Here is a 21,302-nt window from a genome sequence, read left to right as displayed (position 1 = left end):
TAGGGGGCGCTTTGGGTCTATAATAGCAAATGAAGCCCAGTAACCTAGTGTATTGGAGGAGGGCGGCGATACTGGGGAGGGGCCTATTAGTCAGGACCCTAAGGCTGGGTTCACACGAGCGTGTCCGGATTAGTCCCGGTGTGTTGCGGCAAACCCGCGCGAGTAGGAATGCAATTGCAGTCAGTTTTGACTGCGATTGCGTTCCGATGTTCAGTTTTTATCGTGCGTGTGCAATGTGTTTTGCACGCGCGTGATAAAAAACCGACTGTGGTACCCAGACCCGAACTTCTTCACAGAAGTTCAGGTTTGGGTTCGGTGTTGTGTAGATGTTATTATTTTCTCCAATCACATGGTCCGCGGTGATGGACCATGTGATTGGAGCATGTGATCTTACGTCACCAAAGGTCCTTTAGCCCATAGTTCATCTTTTGAGAAGTAAAGAAGAGACCGAGACTTACGCGAACAAACGGAGAAGGTGAGTTAATTTTTTTTATTTTTTTTAACCCTCAACTAATCACTTACTATGCATTCTGTTTTCAGAATGCTATTATTTTCCCTTATAACCATGTTATAAGGGAAAATAATACAGTGAATAGACTGTCACCTAGCAACCATGCGTGAAAATCGCACAGCATCCGCACTTGCTTGCGGATGCTTGCGATTTTCACGCAACCCCATTCACTTCTATGGGGCCTGCGTTGCGTGAAAAACGCAGAATATAGAGCATGCTGCGATTTTCACGCAACGCACAAGTGACGCGTGAAAATCACCGCTCATCTGAACAGCCCCATAGAAATGAATGGGTCAGGATTCAGTGCGGGTGCAATACGTTCACCTACCGCATTGCACCCGCGCGGAATACTCGCCCGTGTGAACGCAGCCTAACTCTCCCTAGATACTCACCCTACTTGGCCTAGTCTACTAGGTGTGGTTACCTCAATGGCTGTAGTCGGGGCACTCGTCCTAAAAAAGGACGACCCCCAGCCTCAGGAACCTCGGGCCTGTGCTGTAAGCCCTATGCTCTTACCTCCCTAGTGATTGATAATATCTATAGTGCAGATATAAATACACCATATTGTCTCACTTATTTTATATGACCAAATAAAAGTTATATATTAACCTAAATACATTAAGGCATCCTCAGTTCCGTATTTCCATGTCCTATTCTTGTCCACAATGGCAGGCAAGAACAGGCATTTCCATCAAAGGGCTGGCCGTGTGTTCCGCAAAATGCGGTGCGCACATGTCCAGTATCCATGTTTTGCGGATCTGCGATTTGCGGACCACAAAACGCATACGTTTGTGTGAATGTAATGTACCCTAAATGAGCACTTCATACTGCATCTTGTGTGCTCACCATATGCACCAGGAAAGCTGTGCATCTTCTGAACAGACCCATAGAGACCTTTGGCATCTGGCAGGGTTTCTGGTTTTTAGCAGCATGGAATAGAGCAGCAGACTGTGACCTACCATGCAGAGGTGGCTAGTTAAAAAAAAGCCACCGTTTTATGGAATCTTTGAGGGGTGCATCAGGAGCTTCCCAGGGCACTTGGTAAACAAAGGATCAAGGCGCAGTGTGAAAGACCCTAAGGCAGTGGTGGCTAAGCTCTGGCACTCCCAGCATGCTCCACTCATTTCTATGGTGTTGAGAACAGCTGGGATGCCAGAGGTTAGCCATCACAGCCCTAAAGGCTCATGCCCATGCAGGCAACATCTGCGGATTCTGCAAACGGATGCAGACCCAATTACTTGAATGGGTCCGTGATTCAGCGGTGCAGAGGCACTGAGAGAAACCCCTCCTTTCCACATCGGACCTTCCGGATTGCGGATCCATTCAAGTGAATGGGTCCGCATCCATGATGCGGTGTGCACATGGCCGGGCCGGCCGCCACACTGTTGTGTGCGTGAGCCCTAACTCGAACACTACTGATGGGACGTTTGAAGCTTGTTTTATTATTTTTATTTTTTTTCGTCAGGGATTTTATTCTATGGCCAATACCACATAGTAATGAGGACAGCCAGGAAAACCTCCTTCCATATTCCAGGTATAGTCCTGGGGCAGTGAAGCCAAACAGAAAAGTCTTCCATGTTTCCACAGCCCTGATCTTAACACTGCATGTTAATTGCAAAAGTTTCTGCAACTGGAAAACCCAACCCATACTTCTGACTGGGGTTGGTTATGCAGCATGTGGACTCCTGCAAGCTCCACTCTGATGAATGGGACGGTTGCAGAGACTTCTGCAGCAAATCTGCCGCATGTGATCATACCCTAGTAAGGTATATGGAGGGGTGTGAGAACATCTAGAACACAGTTGTGTTTTCATTTTTAGCTGGCGGTACACATTGTGGGAATGGATACGTGTAGCCTGTGACAGGCATAAAATGTACCACCGTTCCGTTTGGCATAGTTGAATGTTAAAAGGGTTGTCTGAGGTCATTAATAATCTCGGACATGCCCCTGAATGGTCTGATATATAAAAAGGGTGCTGTTCGTACCTCTTTCTCCATCACCAGTCTGGTTCTCCCGCGGTTGCACGCATACGACATGTGACAGCTGCAGCCTGTATACACGCTGCCACGGGTGCCAGTGGTAAGCATACCTTCATTTTTATATTTTAGACCACACAGGGGCATGTCTGAGATTTTTGTTCGCTTGGTTTTGTGAGTAAAGGTACTCCTACATGGGGCACAAAGTCTATAGCTTTTTCCAGTAGTAGTGAAATGGATGATATTTAACAGATCTTATCCACACTGTGAGAGAGAGGTTTTATCTCTCCATATATAATGTGAACATTCTGTAGTACACATTTTTGCAAACCAGATGTGAGCCTTTGTCTTAAGGTCACCGAGGGAGGGGGAGTTAGGTTGCCATTTTTGAATATGCCAATGAAACTCAGGGATAAAATTGGCAAACTACTCCCATTTTGTCAAAAGAGCCAATAGTTTTCTCTTAAGGAACACCCCTTTTGTGATGTCATATCTGGTATTTAAAGGGGTTCTGCAGTTTGTTTAAACTGATGATCTATCCTCTGGATAGATCAGCAGCATCTGACCGGCGGGTGTCCGACACCCGGGACCCCCGCCGATCAGCTGTTTGAGAAGGCAGCGGCACTCCGGGAGCACCGCGGCCTTCTCGCTGTTTAGCCCCGCTTCTCAGAGTTTAGCCGCGCCCAGGCCAGTTGACACTAGTCGTGACACTGTTTACCGCTGGCCCAGTGATGTCACGACTAGTATCAACTGGCCTGGGCGCGGCTAAACTCTGAGAAGCGGGGCTAAACAGTGAGAAGGCCGCGGTGCTCCCGGAGTGCCGCTGCCTTCTCAAACAGCTGATCGGCGGGGGTCCCGGGTGTCGGACACCCGCCGGTCAGATGCTGATGATCTATCCAGAGGATAGATCATCAGTTTAAACAAACTGCAGAACCCCTTTAAGTTAATGTGTCTTTAATAAAGTTTCTCTTGCTCAGGGGGATGAGAAGATGCTTTCATGAAACCAACTTGTGTGTCTGGTCTCATTATGAAAGCTGTATGGTGCACTCATACTTGGGCCTCTTTCACACGAGCATGTCTGGATTGGGTCCGGATGCGTCCCGGTGCATTGCGGCAAACCCGCGCGAGTAGGTACACAATTGCAGTCAGTTTTGCACGCGCGTGATAAAAAACGAATGTGGTACCCAGACCCGAACTTATTCACAGAAGTTCAGGTTTGGGTTCGAGGTTGTGTAGATTGCTATTTTCCCTTATAACATGGTTATAAGGGAAAATAGAATTCTGAATACAGAATGCATAGTACAATAGGGCTGGAGGGGAAAAAAATAAATAAAATAAATTTAACTCGCCTTAATCCACTTTTTCGCGCAGCCGGCATCTCTTCTGTCTTGTTGTGTGAGGAATAGGACCTTTGATGACGTCTTTACGCTCATCACATGGTCCGTCACAAAGGTCCTATTCCTCACGCAACAAGACAGAAGAGATGCCGGCTGCGCAAACAAGTGGATTAAGGTGAGTTAAATTATTTTTTATTTTTTTTAACCCCTCCAGCCCTATTGTACTATGCATTCTGTATTCAGAATGCTATTTTCCCCTTATAACCATGTTATAAGGGAAAATAATAAAGATCGGGTCCCCATCCCGATCGTCTCCTAGCAACCGTGCGTGAAAATCACACTGCATCCGCACTTGCTTGCGATTTTCACGCAGACCCATTCATTTCTATGGGGCCTGCGTTGCATGAAAAACGCAGAATAGACAACATGCTACAATTTTCACGCAGCGCACAAGTGATGCGTGAAAATCAACGCTCATCTGAACAGCCCCATTGAAGTGAATGGGTCCGGATTCAGTGCGGGTGCAATGTGTTCACCTCACTCATTGCACCCTGTGTGAAAGGGGCCTAAGGGCCCATGCACTCGAACATGTGCTAGCTGTGCTCATATTGTGCCCCGCAAACAGGGTGTCTGCAGTATACAGGTATCGGCCGCGTGCGCACTATATCACGGATGCAAACTTATTGACTTCAATGGGTCCGCATTCCAGAAGATACAGGGCAGAAGGCCATGGGAGCACTACAAAGCGCTTCCATGGCATTTCAATCCGTGCCTTAGCACCTAAAAAAATAGAACATGTAGGGTTGAACCTTCTGATTCAAAGGATACCCATCTTGTGAAAATCGGTTGTTGTGTTTTTGAGAAAAAAAGACTTTTATTCTTTATGCAAGTGAGGGCTTCGGTGGATCCACTAGAAAGCTGAGGTGCATGGATGGATAGGCCCTGCCCCTTGGTGCCCTGAAACCCTAATTTGCATAAAGTTTAAAAGTCTTTTTTTTCAGGAACATCGCAACCGATTTTCACAATACAGGTATCATTTGAATTAGAAGCATCAGCCCCACCGTGCAGTATGTATGATTTAATAGGGTCGATCCTGCCAACAGCTGCTCTTCAAGGGTCTGTTCATTGATTGCAAAGAAAAAAAATGGTGTATGTTGCCATGGCTGAAAGCACAAGAGCAAAAAACAAACACAATGAAACAGCACTCTGCAAACACCAATAACAAAGTAAATACAATAGTGCCCTACTCACAACAGAAAATGCTCTAATGCCATGTTATAAGGCTACATTCACACAAACGCTGTGTTTTGCGGATCCGCAAAACACAGATACTGGCCCATGTGCGTTCTGCCATATGCGGACCGCACATAACGCCGATATCATAGAATATTGTTGTTCGCAATTGCGGACAAGAATAGGGCATGTTCTATTTTTTGCGGGGCTGCGGCACGGAGCAACGGATGCTGACAGCACACGGTGTGCTGCCCGCATCTTTTGCGGCCCCATAGAAATTAATGGGTCTGCACCGGTTCCGCAAAATTGTGGAACTGATGCGGACTCATTCATACGGTTGTGTGAATGTCACCTAAATGTGAGATTCTTGGCAAATAAATTTAGTAAAAAATTATTTGTGCCTGTCCGCCAACAACAAGGCGGTCTCTTTAGGACAGAAACCTACACAAATGCTACTTCTGCTGGTGCCATACTGGCCTCCATTAAATTCAGGGAATGCAGGTTCCACATGCATGCTGAGCCCACTCTGTATTTTACCTCTCCTGGTACCAAATGGCCTCCAATAATGCAGGGAGAGCAGGCTACAGGTTAAGGGCTCTTTCACACTTGCGTTGTTCTGTTCCGGCATAGAGTTCCGTCGTCGGGGCTCTATGCCGTAAGAATCCTGATCAGGATTATCCCAATGCATTCTGAATGGAGAGAAATCCGTTCAGGATGCCTTCAGTTCAGGACCGGAACGTTTTTTGGCCAGAGAAAATACCGCAGCATGCTGCGCTTTTTGCTCTGGCCAAAAATCCTGAACACTTGCCGCAAGGCCGGATCCGGAATTAATGCCCATTGGAAGGCATTAATCCGGATCCGGCCTTAAGCTAAACGTTGTTTCGGCGCATTACCGGATCCGACGTTTAGCTTTTTCTGAATGGTTACCATGGCTGCCAGGACGCTAAAGTCCTGTTTGCCATGGTAAAGTGTAGTGGGGAGCGGGGGAGCAGTATACTTACCGTCCATGCGGCTCCCGGGGCGCTTCAGAGTGACGTCAGGGCGCCCCACGCGCATGGATGACGTGATCGCATGGACACGTCATCCATGCGCATGGGGCGCTCTGACGTCATTCTGGAGCGCCCCGGGAGCCGCACGGACGGTAAGTATACTGCTCCCCTGCTCCCCACTCCTACTATGGCAACCAGGACTTTAATAGCGTCCTGGGTGCCATAGTAACACTGAACGCATTTTGAAGACGGATCAGTCTTCAAATACTTTCAGTTCACTTGCGTTGTTACGGATCCGGCGGGCACTTCCGGCAAATGGAGTGCACGACGGATCCGGACAACGCAAGTGTGAAAGAGGCCTTATATTTACACTAATTAAATCTGTTCATTGGCTGCAATTTAAAAAACTGCTGAACTTCGAGCTTTCAACCACATGCTGCTGAATGTGTCTCCTACAATTTGCAAATCTTGTCTCCTCATGTGTTCCTTTATGTTTGTGAGCAGTTACTTTTCTAAGTATGTAATTGATGGGCCCTTGGGTGCGCTGTCTTCTAAATTGTGCAAGTGTTTTGTGCGGATAGGGTTTGAAATGCTTCTCCACGTGTATTGTTCTGTACTCTGTTGCAGATTTGCAGTGTGAAATCCTCACCACTTCTGGACCCATCCTAATCATTTAACCAATATAACACTGACCAGGACATGCCAAAAGAAAGTCCTCTCATAGAGAACATACCCGCCCGCCAAGTGCATATTCCTAGGTAACATTTGGCTTTTGGGGTTACCGTCCTAACGATTGTATTTGTCTTTTCATATTTCAGGGATCCGTTGTGATTCAGAACAATGATGAAGGAAAATGTGCGTCTCCTTCAGAAGGTAAGAAGGTTTGGTGTCCTTTATGACTTGTGATATTAGAGGAAGAATTACCACAAGGTTAAACATCTTTTGTGTTCGTTCTCAGAGTGTAACAGTGAAGTGTACACGAAGTTTATGAAGAACCACAAATGCTATGACCTTATCCCCATCAGCTCTAAGCTTGTGGTGTTTGATACCTCTCTGCAGGTGAGCAGATCAGGCAATGTTCTCCACCTTCTAGCTCTTGGCCAGTGATAATTTGTGCTGTAAGTTTCATTTATATCTTACAGGTGAAGAAGGCATTCTTTGCACTGGTCAGCAATGGCGTAAGAGCAGCACCCTTGTGGGATAGCAAGACGCAGAGTTTTGTGGGTATGTCACCAAGCTAATTAAAGTGGTTGTCTAGTATAAAACGGCATCACCTCTGTCCATGTTCTGTGTCTGGCCTGCAGTCTAACCCCACTTAGATGGGTGGAACTGAGCCACCAGACCAGACACATCCAATGGACAGACCTAGTCTTAAAAAACAGCTAGTCCCAGACAACCTCTTTACATAATCGTTCACATCTTTGAAAGCGTATTTTGATTGTATTTTATTGATTTTCCAATAAAGGTATGCTTACCATCACAGACTTTATTAATATTCTTCATCGATACTACAAATCTTCCATGGTAAGTTATCTCCTGGAAAACTTTTAAAAAATCACTTGCCTCACAAACCACCCCTATGTTATGTCATGGAGTGAGTCATATGAATGTGACCCCTTTTTGAGGTGGCTGCATTAAGTAGCCATTTTCCTCTCATCCTGATTGACATAGCACACGTCCAGGTTGCTTTCATTGACTGGCTTTCTTCTGTCGCTGCATCATTAGCCTCTCCAGGCAGCTGTCTTCCATCGTCCTGTATGTCGCAGCACCTCTACATTTTAGCTAGTTCTGCTTGTAACAGCCTTTTTATTCAGAAAACTTCACATTATAATTGATAAAATAACCCAATGATCTACATTTTTCTCTCAGTACTGTATCCAATAGTATATCAATGTTAGGTTTTCAAGAAATTGCCCTTTAGGTCAGTGTGAGGAACGTTCTTGACACTGATTAATGGTGGCCATACACATTTAGATAAACCCACCAGGCGATTGACCATCTAGTATGTAGGAGGGCATCCTGACTCTTCCCCAATGGCGGATGTGAAAGGAAAAAAGGGATCAGGTGTGTTAGAGCTCAACGCCCAATCCTTTTTTTATTTTATTTTTTATATTGGAGGTAAGAGAAGTCTTATTCCCACTCTGTTGACACCATATGCATGCTCAGCCAAGCTGTGCATGTGTGTGTATGTGGAGGGGGGTGAGGAGCAACAGCTATTTAAGGTGGATGAACCCCCCTAAGTTTTGTTAATGTGACACCTATCTGGCCCCATGTGCACTGGAGTATTGGCGCTCGGAGTGGTCACTGTTCATAGTCTGACTAGAGGGAGTGACATATTATAGATCCTAGTATTGATGAGTAGTTAAATTGTTACTTTGTTCTTTGTGTGTTATCAGGTGCAGATTTATGAGCTGGAGGAGCACAAGATAGAGACGTGGAGAGGTGAGTGGTTGTTGGCTGTATAGTTAACCTTTGGCAAAAGGCAGTAACTGTACAGAGAGTTTTGTGATTAGTTACAAGGTTAGATTTTCCGATAAAAGAATTGTATACGTTTTTTTTTTTTTTTTTTTATAATTGTTCAATTGTTTCTTTCAGAAGTTTACTTGCAAGACTCATTCAAGCCTTTGGTCAGCATATCGCCCAGCGCCAGGTGAGGAGAAGTACCGCATCAGGTTGTGTTCCTGATAAGAATGGCTGAGCGCGCGCACTCATACATATCATTATTTTGTGTCCTTCAGCTTGTTTGATGCAGTCTCCTCCCTGATAAAGAACCGCATTCATCGTCTTCCAGTCATTTCTCCAGACTCTGGAAATACCTTGTATATATTAACACACAAACGCATTCTTAAATTCCTCAAGTTATTTGTGAGTCCATTTCCATATATTGATTATGGCTTTTTTTTTTAAGTTCTTATCATCTTCCTCACTTTCTGATTTTCTCGACAGATGTCTGAAATGGAGAAGCCGAGTTTTGTGACACAAACTTTAAGGGAGTTGAAGATTGGCACGTACAATGACATTGCTATGGTTAATCCCAACACTCCTGTATATGTTGCTTTGGGTATTTTTGTACAGCGTCGCGTCTCTGCTTTGCCCGTTGTGGATGATTCTGGTAAATATGGAGCATTGTATGTTCATTGCATTTTACAGCAACATATAATATTTTTTTTTTACAAATTTGTAACCTTAATAATGTCCACCTGTCATAGGGAAGAAAAATATATAATCCCTCATGTAGCTGCAGGTTATTTTTCCCCTCACCCATGACGGCACCCTGTGCGACTCAGGACCTCCCATCAGGACAGGAAACCTGAGAAGATAAAAAGGACACACCTCCACACAACACCAGTTCAGGTTTCCTGTCCTCCGGATGGGAGATCCTGAGAAGCAGCACTGCTGAAGACGTACCTCCAAGACACCGGAGCTGGGGAAGGTCTGTGGCTGAGTGCCGTGGGAAGTCCTATCCCTGGGGAGCGGTAGTTCTGTGGCCGTGCCGGAAGCCGCTCCCCATAAGTCTTGCCTGCGCCTGCCCTCTCTCCGGCCCTGCGGGGAGCCGCTGTGGCCGTGTCCAGGCGGCTCCCCATGCTCTTCCTCGCTCTGCCCAGTTCCAAGATGGCGCCCGCGCGTCCGTGCGCTTATGCGCATGCGCGGGGCCGTCTCCTGGAGATGACGTCGGGGGGGGGGGCGGGGCTTAGCCCGTGCAGGACCCGGAAGTAGAGGCCGGAGCGCGTCCTTTAAAATACAAATACGGCGGCAGGTTCAGGCAGCCAGCTGGGGCACAATTTGGATGTGCCACGTAGCGATCCTGGGCAATCATGTCGGAGCCTACAGAAGGACGCGCTGAACCCCAGGAACCCTTGAGGCCTGCAAGTCCGGTACCGGTCTGAGGATGGGGAAAAAAGGAAAAGCTTCAGGGTGAGAGCGTTCCTTTTTATTCTAATATGGTGTTTTTTATGATTGTTTTTAGATCCCTAAACCACCTAAAAAATCGTCTTCTAAGACAAGACACAAGGAATGTGCGGAATGTAAAGTGCCCCTATCTGCATCTTATCAGAAGGCGTTATGCTCAGCGTGTATAGATAATCTGGTAGCAGAGCAATCCCAGACCCTTACTAAATCCATGAAGTCTATTATTAAGGCGTCCTTTAAAGCATTCAGTAAGAGCCGTGCCAGGTCCCCAGATAAACCAGGAAAGGATACAGAGTACGACAGTATTGAGTTGGACTCTTCCGAAGATGGCGGAGAATCCGGACAACTATTGTCTAGTGATTCGGACTCCTCGGATGAAGATTATTCAGGGAGATCCTTCTTTTCCCCAGAGGACACGCAGCCGTTATTAAAAGCGGTCAGAGCAACCATGCAATTAGAAGAAGTTAAGCAGACCAGATCAGTTGCGGACCAGGCCTTTCAGGCATTAGGCCCTAAAAAACATCGGGTCTTCCCTATTCATGATAACATGCAAGCGATCATCAATAGAGAATGGAAGAATCCTGATAGAAAGTTTTTCTTACCCTCCTCGGTGAAAAGGAAATATCCTTATGAAGAGAAAGTTTCCTCCAGCTGGGATAGGGCTCCTACGGTAGATGCTCCAGTCGCTAAGATAGCTAAGAGATCTGCCCTCCCCTTTGATGATCTGGGTTGCCTGTCGGACCCATTAGATAAGAAAGCAGATATATACCTTAAACGGGCATGGGAAACTTCCGCTACTTGTCTTAGACCCGCAGTGGCAGCCACTTGGGTATCCCGGTCCTTAAGATTGTGGATTGAACAGCTAGAGAAACATCTTAGAGAAAAAAAGCCCAGGGAGGAAATCTTAGCTTCTCTTCCCACCTTTGCTAAAGCGGCAGATTTTTTAACGGATGCTTCTACGGATGTTATGCGCTTTGCTGCCAAGTCCTCAGCTATGACAAATGCGGCTAGAAGAGCCATTTGGCTTAGGTCATGGAAGGGTGACCAGGGGTCTAAGGCCAGGCTGTGTGCCCTTCCGTGTGAGGGTGATAGATTGTTTGGATCCTCCCTGGATGACATCTTGGAGAAGGCATCTGACAAGAAAAAAGGGTTTCCTGTCCCTCAAAAACCCCCCTTTTTTCGTAAACCCCAGCAGGGCTTTAGAAAACAGAGGGGTAAGCCCTATGATAGGAAGGAAAGGGATAGATTTCCAAGAAAAACTAGCGGTTTCCTGTTTAAATCCCAGGATAACAAACCAAAAGACAAGCAATGACGCCAGACTCCAGGTTGGGGGGAGACTCTCTGCCTTTCTCCCGGCTTGGGCGAACGTCACCCAAAACAAGTGGGTTTTGGGGGGGATAGCGGAGGGATTCAGGTTAGAGTTCCGCTCCTATCCCCAAGTCTTTTTCACCCACACTCCAACTCCAAAGGATCCTCTAAAATCCACAGTTCTGGAGAGAGAGGTTCAGTTATTGTTGGACAAAGGAGTGGTTTGCCAGGTCCCGGGGAGGGAGGAGGGCAGGGGGTTTTACTCCCCACTCTTTTTAATAAAGAAACCCAATGGTTCCTTTCGTATGATTCTGAACCTAAAGCGTCTAAACAAATTCCTGAGATACAAAAAATTCCGGATGGAAACTATAAAGACAACTTTAGACCTGTTATACCAGGGTTGCTGGATGGCAAGTATAGACCTAGAGGATGCCTATTATCACGTCCCAATTCACTCTTCCTCCCAAAAGTATTTAAGGACGGCTGTCCAAGTACGGGGCCAACTTCTGCACCTGCAATACAGGGCACTGCCGTTTGGGGTCTCTCAAGCCCCGAGAATTTTCACCAAGGTCGTGTCGGAGATGGTGGCATTCCTTCGATCATCTGGGATAGTAGTAGTACCATATCTGGACGACTTTTTGTTCATAGCCCAAACAAGGGAACAGTTACAAGCAGAGCTCGCCCTGGTGTGCTCTCTGTTGAAGGATCTGGGGTGGAAAATGAATCAAGAAAAATCTTGTCTAACCCCTTCTCAAGTTTGCACCTTTTTAGGAATGCAGCTAGATTCTACGGCTCAGAAGACATTCCTCCCTCAGAAGAAAGTGTCCTCGACAATAGAGCATGTTTGGTTCCTTTTCCGGTCCTTCCAATGTTCCATCAGGGAGGCGATGGCAGTACTGGGGCACCTGACGGCTACAATTCCAGCCGTACCATTCGCTCAGATCCACACGAGACCGTTACAGTCAAATATCTTGAAGATTTGGAATGGTCTTCCACAAACACTAGAGAGAAAATTTCATCTTTCCTCCAGAGCAAGGTACTCCCTTCTGTGGTGGACGTCCGAGAAGAACCTCTCGATAGGAATACCTTGGTCCTTCATAGAACCCATGCTGATAACGACAGACGCCAGTCCGTGGGGCTGGGGAGCTCATTCAGAAGGAAAATACTGGCAGGGAAGATGGGATTTAAAAACCCGGGTCTGCACGTCAAATTACAAGGAGCTCAAGGCGGTAGAAAGAGTACTAAAGGTGGCAGTTCCAGAGGTCTCCAACAGAAAGTTGGTATTTTACTCGGACAATTCAACAACAGTGGCCTATATAAATCATCAAGGCGGGACAAAAGTACCATCCCTAATCTTCCTCTGCCAGGAAATTTTCAAAATAGCGGAAGACAGGAACCTGGTCTTATCCGCAATACACTTGAAAGGGAAAGAGAACACGGTGGCCGATTTTCTAAGTCGAGTAGAACTCAGGCAGGCAGAGTGGAGTCTGAACGAGGAAGTTTTTTCCCAGATTGTAACAATGTTTGGGACCCCAACTATAGATCTCTTTGCCACCCGGAAGAACAGGAAGACAAAGAGGTTCTTCTCCCTAGATTACACAGAGAATCCTACAGCGGTAGACAGTCTGGCTCAGGATTGGAGCCAGGAACTCGGCTATGCCTTCCCACCTATTTCCCTAATCCCGCAGGTTCTGAAAAAAGTACGGACGGAGGGAGCCACCATAATCATGATAGCCCCAAAGTGGCCCAAGAGAATCTGGTACCCCACCCTCTTAAGTCTAGCCAGGGGCCCTCCCTGGGTGATCCCTCCGAGGGAGGATCTACTCTCCCAGGGGCCTGTATGGCATCCCAATCCGGGGATTCTTCAGTTGGCAGTATGGAGATTGACAGGGACATCTGGTTGAAGAGAGGGCTTTCTAGCAAAGTTGTTTCCACCCTTCTAGGTAGCAAAAAAGCGTCAACAGCTAGGAAGTATAATAGGGTGTGGAATGTCTTTTCTTCCTTTTTGGGTTCTAGCCCTGATCCATTTAGTCCTCCTGAAATCCCTAAGGTTTTGGACTTTCTACAAGCAGGGTTAGACAAAGGGCTCAAGGCCTCCACCTTAAAAGTTCAGGTGTCGGCCTTGAGCTACTTTTTTGACTTCCAATTAGCAAACCACCCGTGGGTCAAGCGTTTCCTTTCTGCCGCTGCCAGAATCTGTCCTTCCGTTAGACCTCTTTCCCCTCCTTGGGACCTAAATAGGGTCTTGACGGCCCTAACCGATAGACCCTTTGAACCCTTACTAGAGGTTCCCATTGACATCTTATCCATTAAGATGGCTTTCCTCCTGGCTATTACCTCGGCTAGGAGGATATCGGAGATCCAGGCCTTCTCGGCATTTCCGCCCTATACGATCATCCAGGATGACCAGATAGTTATTAGGCCCTTGCCTTCTTTTCTTCCCAAGGTTGTCTCCGATTTTCATAGGAGCCAAGACATTGTGTTGCCTTCCTTTTTTCCTAACCCCTCCAATAGCTTGGAGGAAAAGTTTCATTGCTTGGATGTCAAGAGATGCTTGTTAGTCTACTTAGATGTTACGGCTCCTTGGAGAAAGGACGAGAACCTCCTGATTCAGTTTTTAGGAGGAAATAGGGGGAAAAAAGCATCCCGAGGGGTTATTGCTAGATGGGTGAAGAAGGCCATAGCTAGAGCTTATATTTCCCTGGGTCCCCCCCCCCCCCTTCAGGTTTTGGGGCCCATTCTACGAGGGCGGTGTCTACTTCGTGGGCTGAGAAAGCTGATGTATCGTTAGCCCAGATTTGCAGGGCGGCTACCTGGAGCTCCCCGCATACTTTTCTTAAACATTACAGATTACAGCTCCATTCTGATGCTTCCTTTGGAGAGAAAGTCCTTCAGGCTGTGGCCCCCCCCCTAGGTTCTACTTATAGTTTATCTCGCACAGGGTGCCGTCATGGGTGAGGGGAAAACAACATTGCTTACCGGTAATCGTTTTTCTCGATACCCATGACGGCACCCGATATTTCCCTCCCCAAGCAGATATATATATATTTGTTGATGGCTTTTTGCCAGGTCTATATGACGTAATATAGATATAAAAAAAAAAAAAAAAAAGGGGTTTTTAACCCTTTGTCACTTCTCTCCGGAGAACAATTTATTTCTTCTACTGGTGTTGTGTGGAGGTGTGTCCTTTTTATCTTCTCAGGTTTCCTGTCCTGATGGGAGGTCCTGAGTCGCACAGGGTGCCGTCATGGGTATCGAGAAAAACGATTACCGGTAAGCAATGTTGTTTTCCTCTCTGTTGGTTTCCGTGCCTGTTGAGTGGGTGGGCTGTTCCTAGAGTGATATCACAGCTGTGCTGTGTGCTCCAAGCCAATCGGATCTTCCCCTCGCTACCTCTCCCCCTCATGGTCATTTACTGACACTGCAGCTGCATTTCCCTTTTCCTCTCCCTCATTGCCCTCTGTTTTGTGACTGAGTAGGTTAGGGAATATTTTCAGAGATTCATGCAGACACACGATAGGTACACTTTTAGTTCAGATCTGGAAATGCTTGATTTAAGCCAGCTTCACATACAGTGGATTTTAAAAGTCTATACACCACTGTTAAAATGTGAGGTTTCTGTGATGTAAAAAAATGAGACAAAGATAAATCATTTCAGAACTTTTTCCACCTTTAATGTGACCTATAAACTGTACCACTCAATTGAAAAACAAACTGAAATCTTTTAGGTAGAGGGAAGAAAAAATATAAAAAATAATATGGTTGCATAAGTGTGCACACCCTTAAACTAATACTTTGTTGAAGCACCTTTTGATTTTATTACAGCACTCAGTCTTTTTGGGTATGAGTCTATTAGCATGGCACATTTTGACTTGGCAAGATTTGCCCACTCTTGTTTGCAAAAACACTCCAAATCTGTCAGATTGCGAGGGCATCTCCTGTGCACAGCCCTCTTCAGATCACCCCACAGATTTTCAATCGGATTCAGGTCTGGGCCCTGGCTGGGCCATTCCAAAACTTTAATCTTCTTCTGGTGAAGCCATTCCTTTGTTGATTTGGATGTATGCTTTGGGTTGTTGTCATGCTGAAAGATGAAGTTCCTCTTCATGTTCAGCTTTCTAGCAGAAGCCTGAAGGTTTTGTGCCAATATTGACTGGTATTTGGAACTGTTCATAATTCCCTTTAGCTTAACTAAGGCCCCAGTTCCAGCTGAAGAAAAACAGCCCCTTGGCATGATACTGCCACCACCATGCTTCACTGTGGGTATGGTGTTCTTTTACTTATGTGCAGTGTTGTTTTTGCACCAAACATATCTTTTGGAATTATGGCCAAAAAGTTAAAACCTTGGTTTCATCAGACCATAAGACCTTTTCCCACATGCTTTTGGGAGACTTCAGATTTGTTTTTGCAAAATGTAGCCTGACTTGGATATTTTTCTTCGTAAGAAAGGGCTTTCGTCTTGCCGCTCTACCCCATAGCCCAGACATATGAAGAATATGGGAGATTGTTGTCACATGTACCACACAGCCAGTACTTGCCAGATATTCCTGCAGCTCCTTTAATGTTGCTGTAGGCCTCTTGGTAGCCTCCCAGACCAGTTTTCTTCTCGTCTTTTCATCAGTTTTGGAGGGACGTCCAGTTCTTGGTAACTGATAATGCTGGATGTCAAATATTGCCAGACAGAAAAATTCTGCATGCTCAGTCTTCCTGCCCAGTGCAATCAGTGTATATACACCGGATCTGTGTACATATATCAGTTGTAGCTGGCCAAGCATAACTGATATTTGTGAAGGGGGCCTAATATATTGTGACTTTAGAGTTAAAAGGGGCTTATTCTTACAGCAGGCCATCAGTGTTTGTTGGTGGTACATCCCCGGATACCCATATCAATCAACATAATCATTCATTGACACAGGCACATCGCCGAAGATAGGAGTGTGAAAGTGCTTGCCACTGCAGCTCTTTTCCATTTATTTTAATGGCTCAGAGTTGCCGTATCAGGCACAGCCGCTCATATGGACAATCCACCATGCCTGTGTAATCATAGTTCCATTTCTAGTGCAGTTGAAAAAAGGTAAATGTCGATCAGGTTGAACTATATGATATGGAAGGTTGTGAAGGTAGCAGAAGGGCTGCAGCTCTTTTATTCACGATGATCTCCACCCATCGCGTATTGATGACCTATCCTAAGAACAGGCCGTCAGTGTTTATTTGCCAGGAAACCTCTTTATATCTGTGCTCAGAACATCCCATACATTTTAAATATCTGCACCCATGCATGTAGCCATTTCATACTAGATTGTGCCGCGTGCTTCATTGTCATTCTAGTTGTCTCAGTACTGCCCTATCTTTGCCTTTTATAAAATGTTTATAAGAAAATGCTTAAAAAAGCAAAGAGCGTCCTAATTGCACAGCATTCCTGCACTACTAGAAGTTTTCAAAAATCCCAGAAATTCTGGTTAAAGGGAATCTGTCACTTCTGACAAGTCCTAATAAGTATAAAGCGATACATGTATAGAACACCTGCTGCTGACATTTCTATGTCGAAACGCATCCCCATTCCCCTGCTATGTGGCAACAAACCAGCCATGGAACGCATTGAGAGGACTCCTGTGCAAGTGCACATAATGGAGATGAATCCAGAAGTCCTCTCTATGCTTTCCACAACCCGTTTGAGGGCACATTGCAGTGGAATTGTGAGTATCAACATACAAATTACTGATTTGCAGTCATCACAGGGTGTTCTTCTATACATGTATTATTGTACTTAAAGAGGACTTTTCACCGGTCCTGGCATTACCATATAAATACCTGGCAGTGTAGGGCATTACTAATGGCATGTCATATCGCTTATTATTTTTTTAATGCGCTTCCTCTACTGTGCCCCCCGTTCTGGTGCCCTACCCTTCCAGCTATTTATGGTAATGTCAGGACAAGTGCATAATACATGTATAGAAGAACACCCTCTGCTGACTGCAAATCAGTAATTTATATGTTGATAGTATACTAACCATTTATGGTAATGTCAGGACCGGTGAAAGGTAGGGCTTGCCGGAGGTAACACATTCCCTAAGGGAGGGTTATAAAATACCGAAATAAGCCTTCCTCCCCTGCTCCATCTCCCAGTTCTCCGGTGCTCCCCACTGGTCTTTGTTTCTGGTGCTGCATCCCTGACTACCCCAGTGTGATTGTCGCAGCTACGGTAATCACTGGCCGCAGAAGTTATGTGGAGTGGATAGAGAAGTCATCACTGTAGCGATAACACATCTGGCAGGGGATTGGGCATGTGAATAAGGCTTCTTTTATTGTTTTATAACACTCCTTCCTTTTTTACATTTTATAGGCCTCAGTAAACCCATTTAACCACATAAATATAGATGAATTGTCCTAGTAGGGCAACTAGAAATTTGAGCAAGATCAGGGGCAGACAGTTTGAACATTATATGTGGATCTAAACCGTAAAAAGGGATTCAGCTGTTCCTGATGCTTTTGCTGGAGTTAGGATGTTGCCAGAGGGTGGTTTAAGACTTTTCTTTATTACAGTTATTGTACGTATTGTATGTAGATCTCTTTATTTTCCAGTTTGCAATAGTGCAGAATGTGGATGTTCCTTTTTTTTTATCATTAATTAATGAGACTATGGAAGAGATTTTCCAACATCATATCTTCCGGCTGCCACATTTTCTTATTGTCTTTTCCTGGATTCTTTAAGAATGGAAATATGCGTACAGTTCTTGATTTTGTTTCTGCAGGGCGGGTAGTTGATATCTATTCCAAGTTTGACGTCATTGTAAGTACCTTTTAGTTCTCACTCCTGCGAAATTATTACGTATTCATACAATGACGTCAGTTTTGTCACTTCCTAGAATTTAGCAGCGGAGAAGACGTATAACAATCTGGATATCACAGTGACAAAGGCTCTTGGACATCGTTCTCACTACTTTGAAGGTGTTCTTAAGTGCTACCAGCATGAAACTCTTGAAACTATTATTAACCGCCTTGTAGAAGCAGAGGTAATGTGTGAGACATTATAATGTAGTGGAGATATTTCAAGAGATACAGGGCACTTAAAGGGCCTCTGTCACCCCACTAAACTGATCTTTTTTTTTTTGTGTACTTATAATCCCTATAATGCGATATTGCTATACCTTATGTTATTAATAATTTTCGTTCAGTAGATTTAGCAAAAAAATTACTTTTATGATATGCTAATTACCTTTCTACCAGCAAGTAGGGCGTCTACTTGCTGGTAGCAGCCGCAGAAAACCGCCCCCTCCTCTTGTTGATTGACAGGGCCAGCCGCGATCTCCTCCTCCGGCCAGCCCTATCAGCATTTCAAAAATCGTGCGCCTGTGTTGATTCGGCGCAGGCGCTCTGAGGTAAGGAGGCTCGCCTCCTCAGCACTCCCTCAGTGCGCCTGCGCCGATGACGTTATCTCTTTCGGTGACGTCATCGGCGCAGGCGCACTGAGGGAGTGCTGAGGAGCCGAACCTCCATATCTCAGAGCGCCTGTGCCGAATCAACACATGCGCGCGATTTTTGAAATGCTGATAGGGCTGGCCGGAGGAGGAGATCGCGGCTGGCCCTGTCAATCAACAAGAGGAGGGGGCGGTTTTCTGCGGCTGCTACCAGCAAGTAGACGCCCTACTTGCTGGTAGAAAGGTAATTAGCATATCATAAAAGTAATTTTTTTGCTAAATCTACTGAACGAAAATTATTAATAACATAAGGTATAGCAATATCGCATGATAGGGATTATAAGTACACAAAAAAAAAAAAACTGTTTAGTGGGGTGACAGAAGCCCTTTAAGGGGAGCATGTCAGGATTCATGCTGCCCATGGTTCTGACAAGTTCCCTCATCACAGACAACTATATTCTGAAATGCAGGATATTGTCATGCATTAAACGAGGCATGCACTCGCGAGACAGGAATGTAATATTACCACTTTACAAAGCGTTGGTGCGGCCTTATCTGCAATATGTAGTTCAGTTCTGGGCACTAGTCCATAGAAAGGATGCACTGCAGCTGGAAAAAGTACAGAGGAGAGCGACTAAACTGATAAGGGGCCTGGGGGGTTTTAGTTATGAAGAAAGATTAAAATAACTTAATTTATTTAGTCTTGAGAAGAGACGTCTATGGGGGAACATGATTAACCTATACAAATATATAAATGGGCTAGTTTATAAGGCAAAAAAAAAGACATCTTTCCATCTACAGGGAGTGCAGAATTATTAGGCAAGTTGTATTTTTGAGGATTAATTTTATTATTGAACAACAACCATGTTCTCAATGAACCCAAAAAACTCATTAATATCAAAGCTGAATATTTTTTGAAGTAGTTTTTAGTTTGTTTTTAGTTTTAGCTATTTTAGGGGGATATCTGTGTGTGCAGGTGACTATTACTGTGCATAATTATTAGGCAACTTAACAAAAAACTAATATATACCCATTTCAATTATTTATTTTTACCAGTGAAACCAATATAACATCTCAACATTCACAAATATACATTTCTGACATTCAAAAACAAAATAAAAACAAATCAGTGACCAATATAGCCACCTTTCTTTGCAAGGACACTCAAAAGCCTGCCATCCATGGATTCTGTCAGTGTTTTGATCTGTTCACCATCAACATTGCGTGCAGCAGCAACCACAGCCTCCCAGACACTGTTCAGAGAGGTGTACTGTTTTCCCTCCTTGTAAATCTCACATTTGATGATGGACCACAGGTTCTCAATGGGGTTCAGATCAGGTGAACAAGGAGGCCATGTCATTAGATTTTCTTCTTTTATACCCTTTCTTGCCAGCCACGCTGTGGAGTACTTGGACGCGTGTGATGGAGCATTGTCCTGCATGAAAATCATGTTATTCTTAAAGGATGCAGACTTCTTCCTGTACCACTGCTTGAAGAAGGTGTCTTCCAGAAAGTGGCAGTAGGACTGGGAGTTGAGCTTGACTCCATCCTCAACCCGAAAAGGCCCCACAAGCTCATCTTTGATGATACCAGCCCAAACCAGTACTCCACCTCCACCTTGCTGGCGTCTGAGTCGGACTGGAGCTCTCTGCCCTTTACCAATCCAGCCACGGGCCCATCCATCTGGCCCATCAAGACTCACTCTCATTTCATCAGTCCATAAAACCTTAGAAAAATCAGTCTTGAGATATTTCTTGGCCCAGTCTTGACGTTTCAGCTTGTGTGTCTTGTTCAGTGGTGGTCGTCTTTCAGCCTTTCTTACCTTGGCCATGTCTCTGAGTATTGCACACCTTGTGCTTTTGGGCACTCCAGTGATGTTGCAGCTCTGAAATATGGCCAAACTGGTGGCAAGTGACATCTTGGCAGCTGCACGCTTGACTTTTCTCAGTTCATGGGCAGTTATTTTGCGCCTTGGTTTTTCCACACGCTTCTTGCGACCCTGTTGACTATTTTGAATGAAACGCTTGATTGTTCGATGATGACGCTTCAGAAGCTTTGCAATTTTAAGAGTGCTGCATCCCTCTGCAAGATATCTCACTATTTTTGACTTTTCTGAGCCTGTCAAGTCCTTCTTTTGACCCATTTTGCCAAAGGAAAGGAAGTTGCCTAATAATTATGCACACCTGATATAGGGTGTTGATGTCATTAGACCACACCCCTTCTCATTACAGAAATGCACATCACCTAATATGCTTAATTGGTAGTAGGCTTTCGAGCCTATACAGCTTGGAGTAAGACAACATGCATAAAGAGGATGATGTGGTCAAAATACTCATTTGCCTAATAATTCTGCACGCAGTGTAGTTCAGCCTGTTATCCTGCAAGTTGATCCAGAGCAAGGCAAACATAAACAATATATATATATTTTTTTTTTTAAGTAGTAAAACAAAATAAAAACTATACAAGTTTAATATCGCTGTAATCGTATTGATCCGGAGAATAAAGACGACATGTCATTTTTAATGCATAGTGAACACTGTAATGTTAATCCAAAAATCCTTAACAGCATTGTGTGTTTTGTGTTTTTTTCAATTTCACCCCACAAAGATTTTTTTCCCATT

General features: G+C 45.0%; 1 protein-coding gene across 2 annotated transcripts in view; it reads left to right on the top strand.

The window, feature by feature from the left end:
* The window catches only part of PRKAG1 (protein kinase AMP-activated non-catalytic subunit gamma 1), a 33,498-nt gene that overhangs the window by 10,514 nt on the left and 1,682 nt on the right, over positions 1–21,302 (top strand). The window contains exons 2-12 of one of the 2 annotated variants that reach the window (XM_040425527.1): positions 6,865–6,919; positions 7,005–7,105; positions 7,189–7,270; positions 7,512–7,570; positions 8,443–8,488; positions 8,642–8,696; positions 8,785–8,911; positions 8,993–9,158; positions 18,016–18,053; positions 18,130–18,335; positions 19,075–19,129. In XM_040425527.1, coding sequence (XP_040281461.1) covers positions 6,865–6,919; positions 7,005–7,105; positions 7,189–7,270; positions 7,512–7,570; positions 8,443–8,488; positions 8,642–8,696; positions 8,785–8,911; positions 8,993–9,158; positions 18,016–18,053; positions 18,130–18,297 — 897 coding nt within the window. In that variant the 3' untranslated portion in view covers positions 18,298–18,335; positions 19,075–19,129. Of the gene's footprint in view, positions 1–6,864; positions 6,920–7,004; positions 7,106–7,188; positions 7,271–7,511; positions 7,571–8,442; positions 8,489–8,641; positions 8,697–8,784; positions 8,912–8,992; positions 9,159–18,015; positions 18,054–18,129; positions 18,336–19,074; positions 19,130–21,302 lie in introns of those variants that run through there. The other variant, XM_040425526.1, reaches the window with a different exon arrangement.

The sequence above is a fragment of the Bufo bufo genome, chromosome 3, assembly GCF_905171765.1.
Source record: "Bufo bufo chromosome 3, aBufBuf1.1, whole genome shotgun sequence".
Lineage (NCBI taxonomy): Eukaryota > Metazoa > Chordata > Amphibia > Anura > Bufonidae > Bufo > Bufo bufo.
This window is presented reverse-complemented; position numbering and strand designations above follow the sequence as displayed.